The sequence below is a fragment of the Saimiri boliviensis genome, chromosome 14 (assembly GCF_048565385.1).
Source record: "Saimiri boliviensis isolate mSaiBol1 chromosome 14, mSaiBol1.pri, whole genome shotgun sequence".
Lineage (NCBI taxonomy): Eukaryota > Metazoa > Chordata > Mammalia > Primates > Cebidae > Saimiri > Saimiri boliviensis.
The window spans coordinates 36,426,670-36,440,092 of NC_133462.1; the positions used below are offsets into that span (position 1 = coordinate 36,426,670).

General features: G+C 52.9%; 1 protein-coding gene across 4 annotated transcripts in view; it reads right to left on the minus strand.

Annotated features, from left to right (window-relative positions):
* Nucleotides 1–417: 417 nt before the first annotated feature.
* Nucleotides 418–13,423, minus strand: part of SLC44A2 (solute carrier family 44 member 2 (CTL2 blood group)) — a 41,112-nt gene continuing 28,106 nt past the window's right edge. For 2 of the 4 annotated variants that reach the window (XM_003941798.4, XM_003941799.4), the window contains exons 11-22: nucleotides 11,901–12,032; nucleotides 11,715–11,814; nucleotides 11,534–11,626; nucleotides 11,276–11,360; nucleotides 10,550–10,812; nucleotides 10,379–10,473; nucleotides 9,439–9,542; nucleotides 9,252–9,325; nucleotides 9,091–9,161; nucleotides 8,868–8,956; nucleotides 2,522–2,606; nucleotides 418–1,697 (exon numbers count right to left, since the gene is read on the minus strand). In XM_003941798.4, coding sequence (XP_003941847.1) covers nucleotides 1,591–1,697; nucleotides 2,522–2,606; nucleotides 8,868–8,956; nucleotides 9,091–9,161; nucleotides 9,252–9,325; nucleotides 9,439–9,542; nucleotides 10,379–10,473; nucleotides 10,550–10,812; nucleotides 11,276–11,360; nucleotides 11,534–11,626; nucleotides 11,715–11,814; nucleotides 11,901–12,032 — 1,298 coding nt within the window. In that variant the 3' untranslated portion in view covers nucleotides 418–1,590. Of the gene's footprint in view, nucleotides 2,081–2,521; nucleotides 2,607–8,867; nucleotides 8,957–9,090; nucleotides 9,162–9,251; nucleotides 9,326–9,438; nucleotides 9,543–10,378; nucleotides 10,474–10,549; nucleotides 10,813–11,275; nucleotides 11,361–11,533; nucleotides 11,627–11,714; nucleotides 11,815–11,900; nucleotides 12,033–13,423 lie in introns of all 4 variants that reach the window. The other 2 variants (XM_010329547.3, XM_010329546.3) reach the window with 1 other exon arrangement.

Below are 13,423 nucleotides of genomic sequence, written 5' to 3' on the forward strand. Positions count from 1 at the left end.
GACACAGGCAGCTGGCACCAGGGGGCAGCAGCGAGCCTATGGGCAGCAGGGTCCATCCCACAGGCCATCCCTTCACAGATCCAAAGTATCTGGCGAGCAGTGACTGCAGGACCTCAGGTGCCTGGGCCCTGGGAGAGAGCAGGCCTGGGGGAGGGGTGTCCAGGATGGGTGATGGGGGAGGTGGACAGGCTTCGTGTGCCTTCTGGAGTCCAGGGATTAGGGCCTAATCAGGGGAAATCTGAGCTGCCTGAAGGTTGGAATTCAGGCAGATCCGCCAGCAGCCAGTGGGTTTCCTGCCCCTCCTCCTTCCTTTTGAGAGAACTGCCCCAGCTCAGAGAATTCGAGAGCCGGGGAAGCTGGGGTCCCCCCCACCAGCCGCCCACTGGCTCACTGCCCCCCACAAACACGCCAGGCCTGGACCTGTACAATAGGCACTTTATTAGTGGTTGGAATGCAGTTACACGCAGGGTTGTGCAGACGCAGTGGGGGCAGGGCTGGCGCAGGTACAGGAAATGGGAGACCCCCCCCACCCCGCTTCCTCCTGGGGCTGGGGTTCTCCCTCTCCAGGATCCTGGGACAGTGCTCATGAGCAGAGATGTTAAGTCTGAGGGGGCCTTGGAATATGGCAAAGGGGCCACTGGGAAGCCAGGTCCCCCAAGTTCAACAAGTTTGGCAAAAGTATCATCAAGTGAGGTGCGTGGGCAGAGGGGCCCGGTTTGCCCCGGGCATCTGCCCTCCACCTTTCCCCCTGAAATCATCCCTTGGGTGGGTTGTTTCTTTCCTCTCTTACAAAGAGAGCTGTGTCAGTAACTGGCAGAGGAAGTCGGGAAATTCAGCCTAACTCCCTCCAGCCCAGCAGGTTTCCATTAAACAGCTATTAGCAATCTCCTCTCCAGCCCGCTCCCCACTGCCAACTACCTCCGTAAAAACCTCCCTCCCTCTCCCTCCTTCCCAGCCAGGAGACACCCCCACCTGGGCACAACACTCCCACCCCAGCCACTCCCAGCTAGGAGGGAGCAAAAGAAAGGCACTCCTTGGCGGCCCCATCTCAGCTGTTGAGACAGATGGAAAAAAAAAAAAAAAAGCTAATAGACCCTTTAATGCACATCCAGTTAAAAAACAATAATAATAAAGAAATGCTTCTGGTGGCTCTTACGCCAACTGTTCAGGTGTGGAGAAGGGGTTCCGTCCTGGCTGGAGCAGGCAGGAATAAACGTGGGTGTTCACTGCGGCCAGCAGCTCCCTCAGACAAACACTATCCTGCCTGTGGTCTGGCCCGTGGTCATGTAAGCGAGAACCGGAAGCATGAGGGAGCTGGCGGAATGTCCCGGACATCAAGAGGCCCCACTGGATTTGAACTCGTTTCTCGCAGTCTTGGGGGGCAGCCGTGAAAACTCTAAGCGCCCCTTGGCATAAGGAGATGCCCCAGACTCTCCACGTCCAGAAACTGGTGGGATCTGGCTCATGGGGATGGGCAGAGCGGCAGTGACAGGACTTTGGGTGAGCCCGAGGGGTCGGGGGGGGGGACAGACCCCGCTACTGAGCACCCTGCGGCATGAGGCTCCTCGAGAAGTGGGGAGCACGGGGCCTTCAGGACTCCGCTACCTTCTTGTTGGTCTTGTTCAAGAGTTTCTTGAGGGTGGAAGACATGAAGTAAGGCCTCTCGGCGGAGCCGTCGTTCCTCTCCAGGTCCTCCACTGTGGAGAGAGGTCCCAGAGCAGGAGGCGTGAGGGGAGCTCACAGGCAGGGGCCACCGGGAACAGGGAGGGTGGGCGAGGGTCACAGAGAAGCCTCAGAGGGTTAGAAAGCAGACACACTGGGACCAGAGAGGGGCGGACTGTGACGGGCTCCGAGGGACACCCAGGATCCCCACACTCCCAGGCCGGGAAGCCTCCCGCTTCATGCACCCCCAATCTACACGGAGGAAAGCTGGCCCCCACGCCAGCCTCCCTCACTGTCTACTCCTCATCTTCTGCCCGCTTCCCCTCCTCCGCACTCCCCTTCAACAGGATGTCTCTCAGCTCGGGCGACATGAAGTAGGGTCGCTCCTGAGAGCCGTCATTCCTTTCCAGGTCCTCACCTGGGCTCCCCCGGGGAACCGGCAGGGGGAAAATGGGGTGGTCGGGAAGGGAGGGAAAGAGAGAGGCAGGGAAGAACAGGGAAGCCAGCAGGCGTGGAGGAGAGGAAGAGAGAAGAAAAAACAAAACAAAACAAAAACAGATGGAGAGACCAGAGTTAGTGGCAGCCACAGATCCACCCCCCCCATCAAAGCCAGAAAATGCGAAGCGAGGGCCTGAGGCCAGCGTCTGGGCTGCAGCCTGGGTCAGTGGACAGGAGGTCAAAGCTGCTTCTAAGTGCAAAAGGAAACCAAGAAGACGGGCTGGGGACCCAGGACGAGGGACAGCCAAGCCCCGGGGAAGCTGGGGGCAGGCAATCATGTTGCCCCATTGGAAGGGGATGTAATGCCCAGTGGAAAGGAGAGTTTCGGGGCCCCGCAAATTTGGGGTGAGGGGTCACTCACAGAAGCAGAGGAACAGTGTGTCCACACACATGCCATAAACGCTGAAGAAACCATGTGCAATCAGGTAGGAGCCGATGATCACCGTCTGGGCGAGGAGAAACAAGCTGTCCTTGCTCTGTGTCCTTCCCAGAGCAACCCCCACCCACTATGTCCCTCCTACGCTGGGATCATGTCCTTCCTCTGCTGAGAAACCGTCTTTGGAATAATGACATCTTAACCCCTCACCCCTGCTGGCCGGGCCCCGCCATCCACACAGCCCTCTTCTCTCCCTCTCTCTTTTTCTTTCTCTTCATTTTTTGGAGATGGAGTCTCACTCCGTCACCCAGTCTCCCCCTGTCGTCCAGTCTGGAGTGCAATGGCGCAATCTCGGCTCACTGTAACCTCCACCTCCTGGGTTCAAGCGATTCTCCTTCCTCAGCCTCCCAAGTAGCTGGGATTACAGGCATGCACCACCACACCTGGCTAATTTTTATATTTTTAGTAGAGACAGGGTTTCACCATGTTGGCCAGGCTGGTCTTGAACTCCTGATATCAGGTGATCTGCCCACCTCGGCCTCCCAAAGTGCTGGGATTACAGGCATGAGCCACCACACTCAGTCTGATTTTTTTTTTTTTTTTTTTTTTTTTTTTTTGTATTTTTAGTAGAGACGGTGTTTCACCACGATGACCAGGCTGGTCTCAAACTCCTGACTAAGGTGATCCACCTGGCTCGGCCTCCCACAGTGCCGGGGTTACAGGTGTGTGCCACATTCCCCTGTCTTTTTTTTTTTTTTTTTTTGAGACAGGGTCTCACTCTGTAGCCCAGGCTGGAGGCACTGGTGCAGTCTCAGCTCACTGCAACCTCTGCCTCCTAGTCTCAAGTGATCCTCCTTCCTCAGCCTCTGGAACAGCTTAGATTACAGATGTGTACCACCATGCCCAGCTAACCTCTGTATTTCCCCCTCCACCCACCCCAGAGATGGAGTCTTGCTCTGTCACCCAGGCTAGAGTGCACTGGCTCGATCTTGGCTCACTACAACCTCTGCCTCCTGGGTTTAAGCAATTCTCCTGCCTCAGCCTCCTGAGTAGCTGGGATTATAGGCACACACCACCATGCCGGCCAGGTTGGTCTTAAACTCCTGACCTCATGATTCACCCACCTTGGCCTCCCAAAGTGCTGGGATTACAGGTGCAAGCCACTGTGCCCAGCCAACCTCTGTATTTTTTGTAGAGATGGGTTTTTGCCACGTTGCCCATTACCCAGGCTGGTCTCAAACTCCTGGGCTTAAGGGATTCACCTTAATTGGCCTCCCAAAGTGCTGGGACTACAGATATTAGCCACCACACCCAGCCTCACCCTTGCTTTCTTTAATCCCTGGTCCTTTGCATGTGCTATTGCCCTAAGTTTAATTTATGCCTCATCAGCCTTCTGCTTTCAGCTCAAAGAGCAAGTCCTCAAGTTCCACCTCTTCCAGTAAGCCACCCGTGACATACAGAGCCGGCTTTTTTTTTTTTTGAGACAGGGTCTCACTGTGTTGCTCAGGCTGGAGTGCAGTGGTACCATCTCAGCTCACTGCAGCCTTGACCTCGAAGGCTCAAGTGATCCTTCCACTGCATCCTCACCAGTAGCTGGGACTACAGGCACGTGCCACCATAGCCAGCTAATTTTTGTATTTTTTTGTAGAGATGGGGTTTTGCCATGTTGACAGGATGGTTTCAAACTCCTGAGCTCAAGCAATCTGCCTGCCTCCCAAAGTGCTCAGATTTTATGTGTGTCCCCCTGTATCTGGCCTAGAGCCTATTTTATGTCCTCCTAGCACTGGGCACCCCTCCTGAGCTCTTGGTTCAGCTGCAATTTTATGCCTATTTAGGTGTTTTCCAGGTTTAAAGCCCATATCCTTTTTCTTTTTTCTTTTTGTTGAGACAGAGTTTTGCCCTTGTTGCCCAGGCTGGAGTGCAACGGCGCAATCTCGGCTCACTGTAACGTCCGCCTCCTGGGTTCAAGTGATTCACCTGCCTTAGCCTCCTTAGTAGCTGGGATTACAGGCACCCACCACCACACCTGGCTAATTTTTGTATTTTTAGTAGAAATGGGGTTTCACTATGTTGGCCAGGCTAGTCTCAAACTCCTGACCTCAAGTGATCTGCCCACCTCAGCCTCCCAAAGTGTTGGGATTACAGGCGTGAGCCACTGTGCCCAGCTTAATGTGCACATCCTCACTACACCCAGTCCCATTTACTGCTGCATCCCTAGCAATCTGGAGACTCCCAGGGCCTCGGTAGCTGCTTGGTAAACATAAGTCAACGTAAGTCAGTGGAGCTAGCTAGGCGTAATGGCTCATGCCTGTAGTCCTTGCACTTGGGAGGCTGAGGCAGGAGGATCCCTTGAGCCCAGGAGTTCAAGACCAGCCTGGGTAATATAGGGAGACCCTGCCTCTATTTTTTTTTTTTTTTTTATGAGAGGGAGTTTCGCTCTTGTTTCCCAGGCTGGAGTGCAATGGCGCGATCTCGGCTCACCGCAACCTCTGCCTCCTGGGTTCAGGCAATTCTCCTGCCTCAGCCTCCTGAGTAGCTGGGATTACAGGCACGCGCTACCATGCCCAGCTAATTTTTTGTATTTTTGGTAGAGACGGGGTTTCACCATGTTGACCAGGATGGTCTCGATCTCTTGACCTCGTGATCCACCCGCCTCGGCCTCCCAAAGTGCTGGGATTACAGGCTTGAGCCACCGCGCCCGGCCAACCCTGCCTCTATTATTATTATTATTGTTATTATAGTAGAGTGTGAGCCGCCAAACCCAGCCTATCTCTGTTATTTTAAAGTAAAAATTTTAAGAAATAAAGCCATGGCCGTGCAGGGTGGCTCACTCCTGTAATCCCAGCACTTTGGGAGGCCAAGGTGGGTGGATCACCTGGCCAATAGTTCATGACTAGCCTAGCCAATAGGGTGAAACCCCATCTCTATTAAAAATTCAGAATTAGCCGGGTGCGGTGGCTCAAGCCTGTAATCCCAGCACTTTGGGAGGCCGAGGCGGGTGGATCACGAGGTCAAGAGATCGAGACCGTCCTGGTCAATATGGTGAAACCCCGTCTCTACTAAAAATACAAAAAAAAAGTAGCTGGGCATGGTGGCACATGCCTGTAATCCGAGCGACTTAGGAGGCTGAGGCAGGAGAATTGCCTGAGCCCAGGAGGCGGAGGTTGCGGTGAGCCGAGATTGCGCCATTGCACTCCAGCCTGGGTAACAAGAGCGAAACTCCATTTCAAAAAAAAAAAAAAATTCAGAATTAGCCGGGCATGTCTGTAATCCCAGTTATTCAGACAGCTGAGGAAGAATTGCCTGAACCCAGGAGGTGGAGGTTGCAGTAAGCTGAGATCACGCCACTGCACTCCAGCCTGGGCAAGAGCAAAACTACATCTCAAAATAAAAAGAACTAGCAAATAGAGGAACTAAGATAAGAAACTAGGTCACTGGGCTTCAAGACCTATACTGAGATACAATACTGCCCTTGCAATGAAGGCTCATTCCCTCCACAGCCTCATTACCTCTCTTTTTTTTTTTTTTAAAAGATGGGGTTTTACCATGTTGGTCAGGCTGGTCTTGAACTCCCGACCTCAGGTGATCCACCTGCCTTGGCCTCCAAAGTGTTTGGATTACAGGCATAAGCCACCGCACCCGGCCTTTTTTTTTTTTTTTTTTTTTGAGACGGAGTTTCCCTCTTGTTGCCCGGGCTGGAGTGCAATGGCGCGATCTCGGCTCACCGCAACCTCCGCCTCCTGGGTTCAGGCAATTCTCCTGCCTCAGCCTCCTGAGTAGCTGGGATTACAGGCACACGCCACCATGCCCAGCTAATTTTTTGTATTTTTAGTAGAGACGGGGTTTCACCATGTTGACCAGGATGGTCTCGATCTCTTGACGTCGTGATCCACCCGCCTCGGCCTCCCAAAGTGCTGGGATTACAGGCTTGAGCCACCGCGCCTGGCCTTTTTTTTTTTTTTTTTTTTTTTTTTTTTTTGATACAGTCTCACTCTATTACCTAGGCTGGAGTGCAGTGGCGTGATCTTGGCTTACTGTAACCTCTGCCTCCTGGGTTAAAGCAATTCTCCTGACTCAGCCTCCTGAGTAGCTGGGATTACAGGCACCTGCCACTATGCCTGGCTAATTTTTGTATTTTTAGTAGAGATGGGGTTTCACCATGTTGGCCATGCTAGTCTCGAACTCTCAACCTTAAGTGATACACCCACCTCAGCCTTCCAAAGTGCTGGGATTAGAGGCATGAGCCACCGTGCCCAGCCCTTATCTCCACTTGTTTAGTCCCTCCACATGCCCCACTGCTCTCTTTACTGTTCCTGGCACAGTCCCACCCCAGGGCCGCTGTACTTGCTGTTCCCTCTGCCTGGATATTGTCTACAGCTTCAGATCTCAGATCCAGCATCACCAGCACGGTGACACCACCTGGACTCCCACACCTGCCACAGGTCCAAACAGTTCCCTGTGCTATACAGACATACAGACGTACTAACGGCATGTCCCAGTTTACAATCATACATTCACCAATATCATTATGGAGGACTATCTGTATACCCCCAAACTGTAAGGCCTTGAGAGGAAAGCTCTGCCTCTCAATGCCTGATACACAATAGGTGCTTGATAATGTTTGTGGTCTGAGGTTGGGCATGGCGGCTCAAGCCTGTGGGAGGCTAAGGTGGGTGGATCACTTGAGGTCAGGAGTTTCTGACCAACTGAGACAACACAGTGAAACCCTGTCTCTATTAAATACACAAAAATGAGCCGGGTGTGGTGGTTGGTGCCTGTAATCCCATCACTTTGAGAGGCCAAGGCAGGTGGATCACCTGAGGTCAGGAGTTTGTGACCAGCCTGGCCAACATGGTGAAACTCTGTCTCTACTAAAAATAAAAAATAGGCCGGGCGCGGTGGCTCAAGCCTGTAATCCCAGCACTTTGGGAGGCCGAGGCGGGTGGATCACGAGGTCAAGAGATCGAGACCATCCTGGTCAACATGGTGAAACCCCGTCTCTACTAAAAATACAAAAAATTAGCTGGGCATGGTGGCACGTGCCTGTAATCCCAGCTACTCGGGAGGCTGAGGCAGGAGAATTGCCTGAGCCCAGGAGGCGGAGGTTGCGGTGAGCCGAGATCGCGCCATTGCACTCCAGCCTGGGTAACAAGAGCGAAACTCCGTCTCAAAAAAAATAAATAAATAAAAATAAATAAAAATAAAAAATAAAAAATAGGCCTGGTGAGGTGGCTCTTGTCTGTAACCCCAGCACTTTGGGAGGCTCAGGCAGGCAGATCACCTGAGGTTGGGAGTTTGAGACCAGCCTGACCAACATGAAGAAACCCTGTTTCTACTAAAAATACAGAATTAGCCAGGCATGGTGGCATATGCGTGTAATCCCAGCTACTCAGGAGGCTGAGGCAGGAGAATTGCTTGAACCTGGGAGGTGGAAGTTACAGTGAGCCGAGATTGTGCCATTGCACTTCAGCCTGGGCAACAAGAGCAAACTCCATCTCAAAAAAAAAAAAAAAAAAAAAATATTAGCCAGGTGTGGTATCGTCTGCCTGTAATCCCAGCTACTCAGGAGGCTGAGGCACAAGAATTACTTGAACTACAGAGGTGGAGGTTGCTGTGAGCCAAGATCGCGTCACTCCACTACAACTTGAGCAACAGAGTAAGACTCTGTTTCAAAATAAATAAATAAAATGAAAATTAAAAAATAAATAAATATACAAAAATTAGCCAGGTGTGGTGGCAGGCACCTGTAATCCCAGCTACTCGGGAGGCAGAAGCTGGAGAATTTGCTTGAAATCGGGAGGCAGAGGTTGCAGTGAGCTGAGATCTCACCACTGCACTCCAGCCTGGGTGAAAGGGCAAGACTCTGATTCAAAATCAAACAAACAAAAAGTCTATAGTCTCAATAAATAATGAATTCCTGCCGGGCGTGGTGGCTCAAGCCTGTAATCCCAGCACTTTGGGAGGCCAAGACGGGTGGATCACGAGGTCGAGAGATCGAGACCATCCTGGTCAACATAGTGAAACCCCGTCTCTACTAAAAATACAAAAAACTAGCTGGGCGTGGTGGCGCGTGCCTGTAATCCCAGCTACTCAGGAGGCTGAGGCAGGAGAATTGCCTGAGCCCAGGAGGTGGAGGTTGCGGTGAGCCGAGATCGTGCCATTGCACTCCAGCCTGGGTAACAAGAGCGAGACTCCGTCTCAAAAAAAAAAAAAAAAAAAAAAAAAAAAATCAATTCCCCACTTCTGACCCCTATCCCCATTTATCTAGTCAAAGAAGACCAGCAAAACATCTCTTTCTTCCCAAACCCCAGCTCCCCCCAGCGGTCCATACCAGTATAGGAACCCAGTAATAATTGAGGGGTGGTGCTGTATCCTGCACGATCCTAATACGGTGAGTGAAGAAGAAGAAAGCCAGGATCCCTGGAAAAAGGAGAGGAAAGCAAGATGCTGAAAGGTTCTAGGTATAGGAAACAGCTTCCCCAGAAGATGACACCCATCACAGAAGACGGAAATCAGGTTCCCACACCCTGAGAGGCTAGGTGGGCGGCACTCACCCACACTACCCACGATCAGAAGTTTGCCCAACAGAAAGAGGAAGTCGGTAACTTTGTCGAGGACAGCCACTCTGTAGAGGACAGTGAGGGGCAGGTGTGAATGCTGGCTTCAGGGACTAGGGGAAGAGGTGGGGTGGCAGGAGGAAGATGTCTTCCCTGACCTGATGATGTTTCTCATGAGCAGAAAGAAGGCATTCCTGGCCGAGGTGCAGAAATTGGTGCCGTAGATGGCAATCTGGAGGACAGTGGGAGGGAGAGATCAGACTCACTGAGTGGGCATGGTGGTGGGTGGGGGGGCATCACCCTGCAGGCGCTGTTGGGTTGGTTGGAGGTCCCAGGCCCACTCACCATGATGTAGGCATTCCTGTTGAGGAATTTGATGAACTTCTCCAGGCACCAGAAGCAGCATTTGAGACAGGTCATGAGGTACTTGGCAAACCTGTTCTCTGCAGCTGGAAAAGAAGGGAAGGGATGTGGAAGTGAGGGGACACCCGGCCTGGCCTGGAAGGGATCCCCTCCTCTTCCCTATCACACACACTTGCCACCGTCCAGGTCTCCTGAGTTCATGCTGTCAAAGAGACAGGGACTTGAGCCCAGGATTTTGAGGCTCCAGTGAGCTATGGTGGTGCCACTGTACTCCAGCCTGGGCAACAGAAAGATCCTGTCTCTAAAACAAAGTGCAACCAATCCCAGCCCCACAGTCCCTCTTCTGCCTTTTTTTTTTTTTTTTTTTTGAAACGGAGTCTCAATCTGTTCCAGGCTGGAATGCAGTGGCTCGACCTTGGCTTACTGCAACCTGCACCTCCCGGGTTCGACCAATTCTCCTGCCTCAGCCTTCCAAGTAGCTGGGATTACAGGCATGTGCCACTACGCTCGGCTAATTTTTGTATTTTTAGTAGAGACGGGGTTTCACCATGTTGGCCAGGCTGGTCTTGAACTCCTGAACTCCAATTTGGCCTCCCAAAGTGCTGGGATTACAGGCATGAGCACCCCATAAACCCGTTTCATTCCTGCTCTCTTGAGCGCAAATAGATCTCACCCCTACTCGCTCTAGTAATAACCAGCGGTGGGCCAGGCTTCATGAGCCTGTCTCCTCCGGTTCTGGGCTGCTTCTCTATCGCAGGACCCAATCACGCGAACTCCCGAACGGCACAGTGAGAGACAGAAACCAATGACTCCCCTATTCTCTTGTCCCCGCCCACCTCCAAGCAAGAACCAATCCTGGTTTGCTATTCAGCCTCACACACCCCCGCCCCGCCAGCCAAGGCCAGCCGTGGGTGTGCCGTACCTTTCAGCCGCTGATCCAGGTACTCGAGGATCACTCGGATGATCTGCACAATGGCCAGGATGAGCGCGCCAAAGGCCAGGGAGCCTGTGTGGTACCTGCAGGCCGAAGGGGTGGTCGGTGGCAGGGCCAGGCCTCGTCCTCCACCCCATCCTGCCCGCAATGCCAGCCCACCTGAGCGCCCGACCAAAGGCAGAGAAGAGCGGAAAGGCCGGCAGGTCGTCTGGCTTGCGCAGGGCCCAGTAGTAGGAGGCAAAGGCCCCGGCCAGCGTGACTTGGCCCAGCGCCAGCACAAAGTTGGCCAACCAGAAGAACATGAAGGCATTGAAGATCTGCAGGCCCAGCAGGGCCCGGTGGTAGCCCGACTCACCACCGTAGAAGGCGAACTGGCAGCGGGCATTGGGGCATAGGCGGGACTCATTGGAGGAGGGGAAGGTCTGTGGGAGAGAAGGGAGAACGAAGTCCAAAAAGAGGCACCAAGAGTTCAGAGTGGGCTCTGAGCATCAGATGTGGGGCCAGGGAGACTAGGACAGGAGACATGGGGGTCAGAGTTAAGTGAAGGAATTAAGGGTTCCGAATACGGTCTTGTGCAAAAAAAGGGAATCTAGAAACAAGAAGTGGACATCACCATGGTCAAGAAGAAGGCATGGAGACAGGAAATGAAGTGGGGAAAATGAGTGATTTAGCACCTGGGGTGAAGGCCAGGTCAAGTTGGAGAAGTCAGCCTGTCCCGGGAAGTTGTTTGATCCTCCCCCCATCCCCCCGCCACACACACCCAGCACAGGGCATGCAACAGGGGACAGTTGCTTGCTGAATAATCTCCTAGTGGACATGAGAGGTTTCAAATCATCTGGGGCCTGCTGGGGCAATACCTGCCCTCCCCATCCCAGGGACGCCCACCTCTGGGTTGCAGGTTTTCGCAGTAAGTGGGCAGGGGCCATCATCAAAGATCTTATAGACCGCTTCGTTGGAAGTGGACAGGAAGCTAGAGGCTTGTTAAGGAAGTGGAGGTCTAGGACTGAGGACCCCAGGGACTTGTGGGAAAGAATCCATTCTCCCACCAGTTTCCAGCCCTGTTCCTAAGCTGCAGGTTACTTCTGGGCAAAGTTGGTCTTTAGCCATCCCTGGGGTCAGAGATTGGTGTCTGGGGGTGGATACACAGCAGTGCTGGCCCAGTAGGCAATGCAGAGGCACAGCAGGAAGAAGGTGACCAGTGGGTAGAGCATGGAGCACATGACGTATCCCACAGCCCTGGGGAGGAACAGAGACACAGGCATCAGGGCAAAAGACATGACTCTAGGGATAGGTCCATCCTGGCCCCTGATGCCCCGGCCCCTACCTGCTGGCTTCTTTGATGAGTGCAATCGCGATGAGAATTCTCTTCCGGAGAAAGATGAGCAGTAAGATGATAATGACTTCAAGGATACTCAGAATGATCACTGCAAAGGGCAAAGGCTGAGCCGCCTGGGCTCCCCACTCCCTCCAAGGCCTCATGTAGGGGCAGGATTGGGAGACTGGGACTCACTAAAGGCCAACCAGGTCTGCCGTAAATGCAGGTACACCCGGAAATCCGTCTGAAAGCCGAGGTCCACCAGAGAGACATCAGAGCCAGCCTCACCACGCAGTCGGGAGTACTCCATGTAGCAGTGAAATATGCCTGCATGGGGGAACCACAAGCTCAGTCCACCAGTGCCTCCTGTAACTTTGCAAAGCAGCTACAACTGCCCCCATTTAACAGAAGCAAACACTGGCCAGGCTCGGAGGCTCACACCTTAAACCCAGCACTTTGGGAGGCCAAGGTGGGCAGATCACCTGTGGTCAGGAGTTCAAGACCAGTCTGGCCAACACGGTGAAACCCCGTCTCAACTACAAATACAAAAGTTAGCCAGGCGTAAGCCGGGCGCGGTGGCTCAAGCCTGTAATCCCAGCACTTTGGGAGGCTGAGGCGGGTGGATCACGAGGTCGAGAGATCGAGACCATCTTGGTCAACATGGTGAAACCCCGTCTCTACTAAAGATATAAAAAATTAGCTGGGCATGGTGGCACGTGCCTGTAATCCCAACTACTCAGGAGGCTGAGGCAGGAGAATTGCCTGAGCCCAGGAGGCGGAGGTTGCGGTGAGCCGAGATCGCGCCATTGCACTCCAGCCTGGGTAACAAGAGCGAAACTCCGTCTCAAAAAAAAAAAAAAAAAAAAAAAAAAAAAGTTAGCCAGGCGTGGTGGTGGGTGCCTGCAGTCCCAGCTACTCGGGAGGCTAAGGCAGGTGAATTGCTTGAACCCAGGAGGTGGAGACTGCAGTGAGCTGAGATCGTGCCATTGCACTGTAGCATGGGCAACAGAGCCAGACTCTGTCTCAAAACAAAACAAAACAAAACAAAAAAACAGAAGCAAACATTGAGGCTGAGAGGCTGCTTTTTTTTTTTTTTCTTTTTTTTTTAGATGGAGTTTCACTCTTGTTGCCTAGTCTGGAGTGCAATGGCATGATCTCGGCTCCTTGAAACCTCCGCCTCCCAGGCTCAAGTGATTCTCCTGCCTCAGCCTCTTCAGTAGCTGGGATTACAGGCAAGTGCCATCATGCCCAGCTAACTTTGTATTTTTAGTAGAGACGGGGTTTCTCGATGTTGGTCAGGCTGGTCTTGAACTCCTGACTCAGGTGATCCACCTGCCTCGACCTCCCAAAATGCTGGGATTACAGGCGTGAGCCAGCGCGCTCGGCAGAGGCTGCCTTTTCTTGCCCCTGCCTCAGGGACTTTACACTTGCAGTTCCCACTGCCAGGCACTTTCTCTCCCGATGGCTGGATCCCACACATCCTTAGGTCTCTGCTCAAGTGTCACCTTCACAGGAGACTTTCCAGAATCCTTTCCCCCTACTTGGAATCATAATCATGCTGCCATGCTAAAACTTCTCTCTTTCTCTTTTTTTTGAGGAGTCTCACTCTGTCTCCCAGGCTGGAGTGCAATGGCATGATCTTTGCTCACTGCAACCTCCGCCTCCCAGGTTCAAGAGAGTCTCCCTGCCTCAGCGTCCAGAATAGCTGTGATTACAGG